The sequence below is a fragment of the Polyodon spathula genome, chromosome 1 (assembly GCF_017654505.1).
Source record: "Polyodon spathula isolate WHYD16114869_AA chromosome 1, ASM1765450v1, whole genome shotgun sequence".
NCBI classification, from domain to species: Eukaryota; Metazoa; Chordata; class Actinopteri; order Acipenseriformes; family Polyodontidae; genus Polyodon; species Polyodon spathula.
In genome coordinates this window covers 41,461,669-41,475,352 of record NC_054534.1, presented here as the reverse complement: position 1 = coordinate 41,475,352, position 13,684 = coordinate 41,461,669, and the positions used below count along the sequence as shown (strand labels likewise).

At 39.8% G+C, this 13,684-nt stretch overlaps 1 protein-coding gene across 2 annotated transcripts in view; it reads left to right on the top strand.

The window, feature by feature from the left end:
• LOC121318796 (transducin-like enhancer protein 4) overlaps positions 1 to 13,684 on the top strand; it is an 86,151-nt gene that overhangs the window by 56,208 nt on the left and 16,259 nt on the right. For both annotated transcript variants that reach the window (XM_041255871.1, XM_041255862.1), the window contains exons 12-16: positions 1,924 to 2,056; positions 4,060 to 4,253; positions 7,581 to 7,657; positions 10,977 to 11,226; positions 13,271 to 13,518. In XM_041255871.1, coding sequence (XP_041111805.1) covers positions 1,924 to 2,056; positions 4,060 to 4,253; positions 7,581 to 7,657; positions 10,977 to 11,226; positions 13,271 to 13,518 — 902 coding nt within the window. The remainder of the gene's footprint in view (positions 1 to 1,923; positions 2,057 to 4,059; positions 4,254 to 7,580; positions 7,658 to 10,976; positions 11,227 to 13,270; positions 13,519 to 13,684) is intronic.

The window sequence follows — 13,684 nt, the reverse complement described above, 5'->3', positions numbered from 1 at the left end:
GTAAACTGGCAGAGGTTAAAAAAAGAGTTTAGGTTACCAAAAACTGAAAAATAATGTACATTTCAGAGTTATACAAAAAGGCCTTTTTCAGGGAACAAGTAATGGGTTAACAACTTACAGCAAATTAAGCCTTGAAAGCTGATGCTAACAATTCCTACAGGTGTCCCAACTTTTGTTGATTACTTACAAACTTAAAACCAGTGTTGGAACAGACTGTGTTACTACACCCTCTTAAGCATTATTTGGACAGTATTGTACTGCAGGAAGTAGTATGTTGCTATCATAATGTCAAGACAAAGGCAATTAACAAAGGAAGACAGACAGACCATTATAACCCTTAAAAGTGTAGGTCTTTCCTTTGGAGAAATGTCAAAGAAAGCCAAGGTGTCAGTGAGTACAGTTTCCTAAACCATCAAAAGGCACTTGGAAACTGGAGGAAACTCTGACAGGAGGAGGTCTGCCAGACCCAAAGCCACAACAGAATCAGAAGACAAGTTTCTGAGAGTCAACAGCTTGCGTGATAGGCGGCTCACAGGACAACAGCTTCGTAAGCAAGTCTCAGTTTCAACTGTGAAGAGAATACTTCAAGCTGCAGGTTTGACAGGTCGAGTGGCAGTAAGAAAGTCATTGCTAAGATGGCAAAATAAGAAAAAGAGGCTTGCCTGGGCCATGAAGCACTGCCAGTGGACTACTGAAGACTGGAAGAAGGTCTTATGGACCAATGAATCAAAATTTGAAATCTTCGGTTCATCACGCAGGGTTTTTGTACTCCGTCGAGTAGGCGAAAGGATGGTTCCTCGGTGTGTGACACCAACCTTCAAACATGGAGGAGGAAGCGTGATGGTCTGGGGCTCTTTTGTTGGATCCAGAGTTGCCGACTTGTACAGAGTGAGTGGCACCCTGAACCAAAACGGCTACTACAGCATTTTGCAGCACCATGCAGTACCCTCTGGTATATGCCTAGTTGGTCATGGGTTCATCCTACACAAGATACTGACCCAAAACATACCTCCAGGCTATGTCAGAACTACCTTAGAAGAAAAGAACAAGACGATAGGCTTCAAATCATGGAATGGCCAGCACAGTCTCCAGACTTAAACCCCATCGAGCTGGTTTGGGATGAACTGGACAGAAGGGTGAAAGCAAAGCAACCTACAAGTGCAACACATTTGTGGGAACTTCTGCAACAGTGTTGGGAAGAACTTTCTGAACAATATTTGATTTCCATTGTAGAAAGAATGCCACGAGTGTGTTCGGCTGTTATATCTGCAAAAGGTGGCTACTTTGAGTCAAAATTTTAGATTAAATTTTGTTAAACAAAACGATTCCATGATTTCTTTTTTATCTCCAATTGTTTATTTGTTCTGTGCTTTAATTTCAGAGTACATTGAGACATTAAACTACTGCGTAATATTTCGTAAAAAATGTTGAAAACTACAATTTTGACCGGTAGTGTGTTGCCCCTTGCATGGCTACTAACCAATCTATACTTTAAATGTTGTAAAAAAAACAAAAGATTTTTTTTTTTTTTTTTCAAAAACAAAAAAAAATATTAAATTTATTTCTGTAAAAAAAAAAAAAAAAAAAAAATATATTATATATATATATATATATATATATATATATATATATATATATATATATATATATATATATATATCTATCTATCTATCTATATCTATACTCGGTACTTGTGGTTTAAAACATTTACGTTGGAGTAATTATTCCATTACAAGCCAAGTAAAACTGACTTTTTATAGGGACAACCTTGTTAAACATATGTGTTAAGTCTCCAAAGAATTCCTTCAATCTGTTTTGGTATATATGTGCCCAATAGTAATCCTTAGTCACAGTTTGATTCAGTGGCATAAGAAGGCGTAAGTAAACTTGACGTTGCTCATTTCTTATCTGTTGTATTCCCAGAATGAGAAATCTACTACTCCAGTGTCAAAATCCAGCACCCCAACTCCACGCTCAGACGCTCCAACTCCAGGCAGCAACTCCACTCCAGGACTGCGGGCTGTACCTGGCAAGCTACTAGGAGCTGACCCATTAGGTAAGAGAAACAGCTCAGGGGTTGTTAGGGTGTGCAGGGTTACAAAGCTTTTGGCAGCATGTTTCCCTGTCTATATGTAAACCAGCTTCCCTGGCAAACCTGTTTGTATTTAGATGAATTCAGTGAAATTGAATTAAAACAAGAAACTGCTGTGTGTTGTATGTCTGCTCTCTGGCTTTGCAAGCTTCAATAATGGAGCCACTTAGCTGTGTCAAGGAACCGCCTGTTGGCAGCAGTGAGATGTCTGCTGTGTTTTCTAGTAGGCATTAGGAAAGGGTCGTCCAAAAATAAGAGGCCTTTTTCTTATTTTCAATTAAATAGGAGTGAAAAGTCTGGCTCTTTAATTGTCTGTTTTAAAGGCCAGTGCATTTTACATTTTGTAATAAATATAAAAATGCTTGATTTTTTAAGAGTATTAAAAAAAAATGTCAGAATCTTGCTAGGTAAATAGCCTCTGGCAGATGTTTGGAAACAGCATGATATATCTACACAGCAATAATTTCCAGTACCAACAATGGGCATTTTTAACAGTGCTGTACACATTTCTGTTCAGATGTGGTGCAGTCCTTTTTAATGTTTTGCTGAGCGCCTTACCTCGTGCTTACAAGTGCACATGGAACGCAAAATCTTTGAGCAGCATAGCTTCCGGGTGCTTTCAGGATAGTGTTATCGAACAGGCTGTAGAATTTACAGAAAACCCATTATTTAGCATTGCTGTATGCTATGTTGTACCGCAGGATCACATACCTTTCCTGACCACTATCACAATTGTTTTTTGTTGGCCTCAAGAATCCGTATTGATCAGTGATTTGATATCACCTGATGAGATACGATGAGCATCAGCTTTACACATGAACACTTATTATCCCTGTCACAGCATCAGCTAAATTATGCAGCATACTACAAAGTCTCAGCCTGAGGTTCTGTACAAAATCGTGCTTTTCAAGTGATTTTTTTGTTCTTTTTTCATTTTCGATTATCGGAGACTGATGATGGCATAACCTGATATAACATAAATCAGGATGCGTTCGCTCAGTTGTCTCCTAAGCTGCTTGTGAGCTCCCAAAACTGCTCTGGAGAGCTGAAAATTTCTCTTTGGTGAGAATGAACTAGTCATCCCCTAAATGCTTACTTTTAAGCATACAGTTTAATAACAATAGTACAAGTTCCCATTGATCTCGACCTGTTGAAGGGAACCAAACTTAAGTTCCCAATCCTTTGATTATCTTTGGTTGAACATTGCCAGAGGTGACTGTTGAAAACATCCCAGAAAGCTTTTATTATATTTTATTTATGTTGTGTTTTATTTATTTGTTTTTACTTTAGTTTCTTGGTTTGTAAAATCTAGCTGCTTCACCAGGTCAAAAAACCGTGATAAATTGACTAGGGATGAGCATAAGGGTTCTGCTACTTAAGATGTCATCAATTACTCTTGAGCAAAATTAGATTCTTTACTTGAAAAGTAAATAAACCTGCTAATTGCACAAGGGATTTGGTGCTTTAACTTTATAATCTGATCATTTCCTATCCCAGTAGATTGCTTTAGTGTGGAATTATCTAGTTTTTTTAATTTTTTTTTGTATTTATTTTTTAAAATTCTGAATCACAGAAATAAAAAAGGAGTAGAAAACTAGAACCCACTGCCCGTCCCCAGTATTGTCATTGCACACATTTTGATACTCATGCTATTTTTATTGACTTTTTACATCAATGTGCTAGAAATGATTATTAATAAAATTGGTAGATGTTCTTACCCCTGTCCATGGAATGGCTTTACCAAAACACCAATGTGGGGATTTTCTTGAGAACCAGGATGCTTAAGGGATTAAACTGTTTGTAAATTCTTAAATACTGTTTATTATTTTATTGTTTTATTAATGGGGGGGCATCAAATCTTTTATTTTCTATACTAAACAGCCAATAGGGTAAATTCCCTTACAGCTTGAAACCAATCCCCTTTTTTTTTTTTTTTTTTTTTTTTTTAAATGTTGGACTCCTTCCAGCTCCTGGTTTACGGACCCCCATGGCAGTGCCATGCCCTTACCCGGCTCCTTTTGGCATTGTTCCTCATGCTGGCATGAACGGTGACCTGACCAGCCCAGGGACAGCCTATGCTGGCCTGCACAGCATTTCTCCACAGATGAGTGCTGCCGCTGCAGCCGCTGCAGCCGCTGCTGCCTACGGCCGATCACAGGTGGTGAGTACCCGAGAAACATGGGCTAGCCAGAAGAGTTAAAGGAGCAATAACCATGCTTTTTTTTTTTTTAATTTCCCCCTTCATTAGCACTACAACAGTCTCAAAAGTCCTTGAAACGTTAATGTGAAAATAGTCTTATTTAGTCTTGTGAGAATGTAATACTAAGGAGAAAGTGGATTTTAAAGCTTGGTCCTTACTACTTTAAACAAGTTGTAATTTATTTAAGATTGCCAGCAGTATAGAGACCTGCCTACTGGAGTTCTACAACTTCTGAGGGAGAGTGTTACATTTTTACTGATTGCTGTGTTTTTTTTTTAAATAAGCAGGTGTAGACCTATATGCAGATACAAACAGTTCCTTTCAATTCGAATGACAGCCATTACCGAGTGGGAAGGGAAGAGCCTCTCTGACCGTAAATCTCTGAGCAAATATACAAAAGCTGCCCTATCAGGGCCCTGCTGTGAGGGGGGAGTCCCTCCCAGAACTGTTGAAGATAAGAATGTTTACAAACGAGAGGAGGCCATTCGGCCCATCTTGCTCGTTTGGTTGTTAGTAGCTTATTGATCCCAAAATCTCATCAAGCAGCTTCTTGAAGGATCCCAGGGTGTCAGCTTCAACAACATTACTGGGGAGTTGATTCCAGACCCTCACAATTCTCTGTGTAAAAAAGTGTCTCCTATTTTCTGTTCTGAATGCCCCTTTTTCTAAACTCCATTTGTGACCCCTGGTCCTTGTTTCTTTTTTCAGGCTGAAAAAGTCCCTTGCGTCCACACTGTCAATACCTTTTAGAATTTTGAATGCTTGAATTAGGTCGCCACGTAGTCTTCTTTGTTCAAGACTGAACAGATTCAATTCTTTTAGCCTGTCTGCATATGACATGCCTTTTAAGCCCGGAATAATTCTGGTCGCTCTTCTTTGCACTCTTTCTAGAGCAGCAATATCTTTTTTATAGCGAGGTGACCAGAACTGCACACAATATTCAAGATGAGGTCTTACAAGTGCATTGTACAGTTTTAACATTACTTCCCTTGATTTAAATTCAACACTTTTCACAATGTATCCGAGTATCTTGTTAGCCTTTTTTATAGCTTCCCCACATTGCCTAGATGAAGACATTTCTGAGTCAACAAAAACTCCTAGGTCTTTTTCATAGATTCCTTCTCCAATTTCAATATCTGTTGAAGAAAGACGTCCTCACAGTGGCACGTCACCACTTTCTCTCTCATCTCTCCGAGACAGGTTGTAGATAGCTTTTGCGTACCGAATTTGGCTGATTTTTGTTTAGTTTTTCCAAATACATTTTTAAAAAATCCATGGTAATCACGCTCTCGAGAGTTGGTAAATTGGCTTTCGCTATATTCTCGAGTCAGTTTTCTGGCTAGAGCTGGTTTGACCCCTCTTCAGGGATTAGCAAGCGACCATTACTCTCTCACTACACGAGGCTTTGTGTAGTGGATACACCGTGTGAGAGCTGTTGTGGTGCTGTAAGGAGACCCCAGGGGCTCATGGCGTCATCCTCTACACTGATTGAATCAATCACAGTAACCAAAAAAAAAACATCTCGGGCCTAACGCTCCCTTTCAATCCTCTGGCTTTCCTAGCGCAGCTGCGCTTGCCCTTGGCAACCACGCAGATTTGAATCAGCTGCACACCCTGGCATTGACCGTGTTTTTTCCTGCCGAATGCAAAGTTGAAGAAACAGCGCACAAGGCCACGGAGGTCACCTCAAATGTTCTCGCGCCTTCCGGCTTACAGTCAGCACCCAAGGTGGCATGCACAGCCTGCTGGGGTAAAAGGGTCTGAAAACCACTCTCCAGCCTAGAGTAGACAGGCAGGGAGGCAGAGGCAGGCCCCTCCCAAGCCCAAGAGAGACCTCCCCTGAGGGGCCCTTGCTGCCACCAAACTGGACTGACCAACGGCAATGTCCCATGACAGTGCTGCACCCATGACACCTGACTGCATTCGACTATGAGACACATTACGGCCCATTCTACCAGGGGTCAGGCAACTTTGTGGGCTTTCCTTCATGGCGCCTCCTTAGATGAGTTATGCAATGCTGCTACATGGACAGGTAGTCAGAGATTTGTGCGATTTTACCACCTTGATGTGACAAACCGAACGAGACCCTCTCTGGGCTCTAGAGTTTTGCAGGCAGCATACCCTTAGGCATCATGTGGGCTCTCTGGCTATCGGCGGAGGGCTGCACTGACCGTAATTTGTAGCCCCACTACAGCTTTGATACAGCTTTCCCATTCGGTAATGGTTGTCATTCGAATTGAAAAGGAACATTAGGTTATTACCATAACCCTGGTTCCCTGAAAAGAGAATGACAACCATTACCCTTTGAGGTCGAGTCCTCAGCTGACTTCTGTTTTCGGAAGAAAATGGCAACGTGCTACTGTGAGGACGTCCCTCTTCAACAGGAGGTGGGAGGGACTTCCCCCTCACAGCAGGGCCCTGATAGGGCACCTTTTTTATATTTGCTCAGAGATTGATAGCACCGTGTAACAATTTTTTTTTTTTGTTCCTGGGTAGTAAGTGTTATTTCCTAATTGCTTATGCCTCAAAAGTATAGAAAATGGCTATTATTCCCCACAATCTTTGCTTTTGTGACCAGGACAGTGATATTTCAAAATATCACTATTTCCAATGTGAAAACGGGTAAATGTGTGTCTTTTCGTTCACATAAAGTCAGAAAAAAACAACATACGAATCCAAATTAACATGTATTTATACTAAAGTAATACAAAAATGACTACAAAAGATTTAGAAGTGAGTAGTTTTTCGAGATTTACGATTATACTGTACATACAAAAAAACCCAAAAAGACACACATTTGCCCATTTTCCCATTGGAAATAGTGATATTTTGAAATATCACTGCCCTGGTCACAAAAGCAAAGTTTGTGGGGAATAATAGCCATTTTCTATACTTTTGAGGCATAAGCAATTAGGAAATAACACTTACTACCCAGGAACAAAAATTGTGTTACATAGTGTAGTCAGAGAGGCTCGTCTCTTCCCATTCAGTAATGGTTGTCATTCTCTTTTCAGGGAACCGGGGTTCTGTAATAATCTAACTTTTTTTTTTCATTACGAACAGTGTGCTTTACCATCTGGAATTCAGCTCATTGGTCCTGACTTCATATCGTAGCATTATACAGAGAACCCAAGTAACCAGTAGTCTTGCCAATGAAGAATAGTATGTAGTAAACAAGCATGCCCCAATATGCATAACAAATAGTATGTGATTTACAAAAATAGGGCTTTGCAATATAAAAGTTTATCAAATAAATACATATAATCACTTTTGTTTTGGAAACTGCAGGTTGGCTTCGATCCACACCACCATATGCGCGTTCCTGGGATCCCGCCGAACCTGTCTGGCATCCCTGGAGGAAAACCGTACATTTTTATACTTATCTTTTTTTATTATTTTATTTTTGTAACACTTTTAATATGTTGCTTCACAGATTGATTGATTGATTTTCTGTAATGTATTTCAACATCACTCTTTCTTTTATAATTGCTGTAAGAAGTTTGGTACCACTAAGAAATATCAGCTTTTGTATCTATGATAACTGTCTTGTAGTTGTAATTTGAGTTATGATTGAAGGTTTGCAGTATCAAACCATTGAACCGGGTGCTGTGGCCTTCAGCAAAGTCTGTTGATTGAGCCAGGCTCTGTGGCTGTTCTGTAATTCCGACAACAGACCATTTAGGACTGAATAGAACTCGATGCTCTGCCTTTCCTGCTCTGTGGTCTTGTCTTGAGTCCAGCCAAGAACAGATAACCAACCAACTCTGACCAACAACTTATACACTAGTTTTATGAGAGAATTTCAAATTCTGTCCTCTACAATTTCAAGACCAAAGTATAAGAGAGAATTCTTTTGCAAATCCTAGAAGTCAATAAAGGCTAAACAATGTGGCATGCAGGAAAAATTCACAACTGCCAGCGTAGGTTCTATATAGCCAAGTTAAAAAGCACGAACTGGCTTTAATTCTTCCACAGTGTGCTTGGGGAGGCCTCGGACAGCCAACAGTTTGGATTTCTGTCCTCAATCTATAAAGCCAGCAGATTTAGAAATCTGTGTGCATATCTGCTTGTGACTGTTGTATAAGCAGACTACGCTAATTATATTGTGTTTGTAATTCTGTTCTAAAATTGTTAATTTGACACTGCATGAAGACTATGTAATGTGAAAAAAAATTGTTCCAACCAATAACAATTGTACAGTCCAAAACCCATGACGCATCAAATGATACATTATCCAATATAATTGAGGCACTATTTTTTTGGTACTACATTTCAAAAGATCAAAAGCAATGGTAAGGCTTCTGTAAGAAATTCTACTTATATAACAGTCAAGTAGATATGCAGACATTTCTAATCTGAGGTTTTATAGAGATTGAGAACAGAAATCATCTATCTATCTAGATACAGTATTTATCAAAACAGACTGCTTACCCTCAGCGACTTTGCTGAGTGGACTCCCCGGGAAAGCAAGAAGTTGTGAGACCACACATGCTAACCTTGCAATGCATATTTAATTCATTAGTTCAGATAAAAAAGAGGCAGATGTTTAATGTCTGTAAGCATTCTGGTAAGCAGTCTGTTTTGATCTAATGCCCTGCTGTGATTGAACACTTGTGATTGTTTGTTTGAAGTTTATCTGCTGAAGCGCGGAGGCACGAGATATAGATATATATATATATTACACACACACACACACACAGTGGTTTGCAGAAGTATTCACCCCCTACCAATAATGTTACAGTTTGTTGAATTACAAATAATGTATGCACAGAAAATGTACAAAGTGAAACTTACTGGTTGCATAACTATTCTGCCCCTTAAGTCAGTACTTGGTAGAGGCACATTTTGCAGCAACTACTGCTTTGAGTCTCTACTAGCTTTTTACAGTAGGATGGCGAAATTTTTGCTCATTCTTCATGGGAAAGTTGCTCTAATTCTGGTAAGTTTGTTGGGGATCGTTGATGGACTGCAATCTTCAAGTCTTACAATAAATTTATTGATTTTAATTCAAGTCATGACTGACTGGGCCACTCAAGAACATTTAATTCTTTTCTTGTTCAACCACTCCAGTGTGGCTTTGGCTTTGAGCTTCGGGTCATTGTCCTACAGAAATGTGAATTTCCTCCTCAGTTTCAAAGTCTTGGCTGACTCAAACAAATTTTCCTCAAGGATTTGCCTGTACTTTGCACCATCTATTCTCCCCTCTATCCTGACAAGTTTTCCAGTCCCTGCTGAAGAGAAGCATCCTCATAACCTGATGCTGCCACCACCATGCTTGACAGTTGGGCTAGTGTTGACTGGGTGATGTGCAGTGTTGGGCTTGCACCAGACGTAACATTTGGAATTTAGACCAAAAAGTTCAATTTTTGTCTCGTGTGACCACAAAATCTTTTTCCACATATCTGCAGTATCATCTACATGCATGTTCATTAACTGCATACATGCTTTAAGGTGAGGCTTTTTGAGTAATGGCTTCTTTCTTGCCATCCGTCCATACAGGCCAGCTTTGTGTAGGGACTGGCTTATTGTTGATGTGTGAACACTGACTCCCATCTCAGATGCAGAACTTTGCAGATCTTGCAAGGTCAGTTGGCTTCAGATTGACATCCCAAACCAGCTTGCTTGGCTGCTCTGTTTGGGAGGGGCGACCTGATCTGGGTAGTATCTGGGTTTTTTGATGCATCTTCCACTTCTTAGTGATGGACTTCACTGTGCTGAGAGGGATAATCAGCGCCTTTTGAAATGTTCTTGTACCCTTCTTCTGCTCTGTGTCTCTCTACCACTTTATCCCTGACTTATTTTGAAAGCTCCGTGGTCTTCATGGTTGCTTTGTTGCATCACTATGTGAGTTGCAGTTGGAAAGTCTTTATATACCTGAGGGAAATTATGTACAAGTTAAAACACTTTGAGTACACACAGGCTGAAACATTTCACTAATTTTGTGACCTTTCAAAGAAATCACGTGAGCTGATTTAGGTAGTAGCAGTAGCAAAGGGTTTGAATACTTGTGCAACTGAGATTAATCTGTTTTTCTCTGTAAATCTTACTTATTTACATTCTAGATGCATTTTGTAACTATCAATGGAGTAGTTTGTGTAGATTCTACATGTAAAGTCTAATTTGAAAGCATAGTGGAATACGCTCAGGTGCCAACAACATGTGAAAACGTTGCAGGGGGTTGAATACTTCTGCAAACCACTGTATATGTGTGCAATATATTAACTTTTTCATATCTTGTTGTCAGTGCCTCAGTCCCCTAGAATTTTTTTTTTTTCCCCACTTATCTACACACTTAAGGGGGGAAAAAAAGTTTTTATTGAGAACAAAATTATATGTTATTATATAGGTGATTGGTTACACCTGAGCTAATTTAGGATTGCTTTACAAGCGGGGTGGACACGTATCCAACCAAGCTGTTTTGGTTTTTATTTTTAATAAAATTTTTTACAAATTTCTAGAATATTTTTTTCACTTAAGTTGTGGGGTAGTATGTGAAGATAAATGGGGGGAAAAAAACTATTTTAATGCATTTTAATTCTAGGCTATAAGGCAACAAAAGGTGAACATTTTGAAAGGGGGTGTAGACTTTCAATAGGCTGTGTGTGTGTGTCTATATAGATGGATGGATTTGGCTCTGTTATATTGTACCATAAGGCAAGTATCACTTTCGTCTTTTGTCAATAGAGCATACTCATTTCATGTGAGTGCTGACGGACAGATGCAACCTGTGCCCTTCCCTCCTGATGCTCTGATTGGTCCGGGGATCCCTCGGCATGCCCGTCAGATCAACACTTTGAGTCACGGAGAGGTGGTGTGCGCAGTTACCATCAGTAATCCCACTAGACACGTGTATACTGGTGGCAAGGGCTGTGTGAAGGTCTGGGACATCAGTCACCCTGGCAACAAGAGCCCAGTGTCTCAGCTGGACTGTCTGGTAAGAGCTTGTTAAGTGCCATACTGATGTTTTTAGATTCCAGTTTACATTAACCAGAACTTTGCCTCACTTTTTGTATGCAGTGTTCCTGGGTTGTGGAAAGTAGAGCAGGTTATAGAATTTCAGATACAAGATAAGAGGATAGGGTGTTGTGCATTCGCAATGGTCACAGAGGAGAGAATTGGAGATTTCCGTGACTTTCATTGTTGTGCTGTTGTTTCTCAGCACATGATTAGTAAAGTATTTAAATAGACGAACGTGAATGACAAAAAATGTTATGTTCATAATATGAACATAAAAAGATGCTTGCCAAGGGCACATAGCTTATAAAATGTACCATTTATGTTTATTGTATATAGTACCAGGGTGCCAATCAATTAAATGAAAATTAATTCAGTCATTCTGTGACAGATCACCCAACAGGTAACACCCTACCCTCTCTGATTTACACCAAACTCGGTGCTCAGGTTGTTCAAGGCAAAAAAACACAAAGTATGTTTCAGCCTGATCGGATCAAGAAGTCAAAAGTTGGTTGATTTTGGACTCCACCCAACCTTTAGTCAGTCTTTAACTCTAATTACTTGAGCTAAAAGCTTGGGGGAGGAGTTGACTCTGAATCTGCAGCCCAGCTAATTCAGAGGGATTTGGACCTTCTCTGTAATTGGGCAAAACTTGTGGCAAATACATTTGAATGTTAAAAATGTAAAGTTTTGCATATTGGGCGTAATAATATGGGTTATAATTATAAAATAAACAAGATAGAAATAGGGGATGAGGACTCTGAAAAGGATCTTGGGGTCATAGTGGAGTCATCCTTAAAAGTATCTCGACCAGTGTGGTGAGGCAATTAAAAAGGCAAATAGAATGTTAGGTTATATTGCAAAAAATGCTGAATACAAGTCTAGAGAGGTCATCCTAACATTATACAATGCCCTAGTTTGACCCCGGACCTAGAATACTGTGTGCAGTTTTGGTCACCTCACTACAAAAAAATACATCCTATGCACTTGAAGATACAGAGGGCAACTAGGCTGATCCCAGGACTTAACGGCATGAGCTATGAAGACAGGTTAAAATAATTACGTCTCTTCAGCCTTAATAAAAGAAGGGGAATAGGGAACTTGATTTGAAGTCTATAAAATCATAAATGTAATAGATAGTCAACCCAAGACACTGCTTCAAAGTTAGCACAAGAGGATATAAATGGAAGCCAAGTAAAAGTAAGTTTAGAGTGGAAGGTAGGAAGCACTTTTCTTACACAGTTATAAATGCATGGAATACCTTACTAGGTGACGTACAGTGGTAAGATCTAAAACCATGGGAACATTTAAAAAAAAAAAATACTAGATTCTGTGCTTTTAAATTAGGCCCACCCCCCTGGTAGGAAAGCATGGTATGCTCACACGGGATTAGCCTTTATGGGCCAAAAGGCCTTTTCTCCTTTTCTTCTGTTTATCAATAAGAATGTATGGGTTTCAGAAGTTCAAAGCTGTTAGGACAAGAATGAACTGTGCCCCAAAGTAAATGTTCCACAGTACACACTGGACTAGATTCTTTATTCCAAATCGTCAATAGCAGAATTTATTTTATTTTTCCCTGTCTAGCAATAGCCTACTTATTTTCTGAAAACATCCTTAAACTTTATTACATTGGCTTCATTAACATTCCCATGATGCAGTGATATTTCGATTTTCATGAAATCTAAGCAAGTTCATTTTAACATTCACCTCACATGTCTTTCATGTCAACAGTGAGGAACCCATGTGGAATGTGTCTCGCTATGTTTACATTGAGTTTTGTGTAGGCCTCTGCTTTCTGATGATAATTAAGATTAAATGCTGTGCTGTGCAGAGAATGTTGATAATGTTTAAACACTTCCCTAATGCTGTGTCATTTTTTTCTGGCATTAATCCACTCTGTTGTAGTCATTACAAATGCCTCATTGACAAAGAGGGAAAACAATACTTTTGTGGATTCATGCACTTATGTTAATATTGTTTTTCTTTCCTCATGAGTAATCTGTTGATGGCTCCTGTCTCCACAGAACAGAGATAATTACATCCGTTCCTGCAGATTGCTCCCCGACGGGCGCACCCTGATTGTCGGCGGGGAGGCCAGCACGTTATCCATCTGGGACCTGGCGGCTCCCACCCCGCGCATTAAGGCCGAGTTGACGTCCTCGGCGCCTGCCTGCTACGCTCTGGCCATCAGTCCTGACTCCAAGGTGTGCTTCTCCTGCTGCAGTGACGGCAACATCGCAGTCTGGGACCTGCACAACCAGACACTAGTCAGGTAAGACCCTCTACACCACAAAGAATGGTGTAATGCTGGCCAAATGTGACTAAATCAAGTTGGCTGACCTCTTCAGCCTCTCTTGACCATCTACATTTTTTTGACAAGACTCTTTTTTTTTGTAAGCTAAAGTAGCCAGTGACTTGGTATGCAAATTGATGCTCAA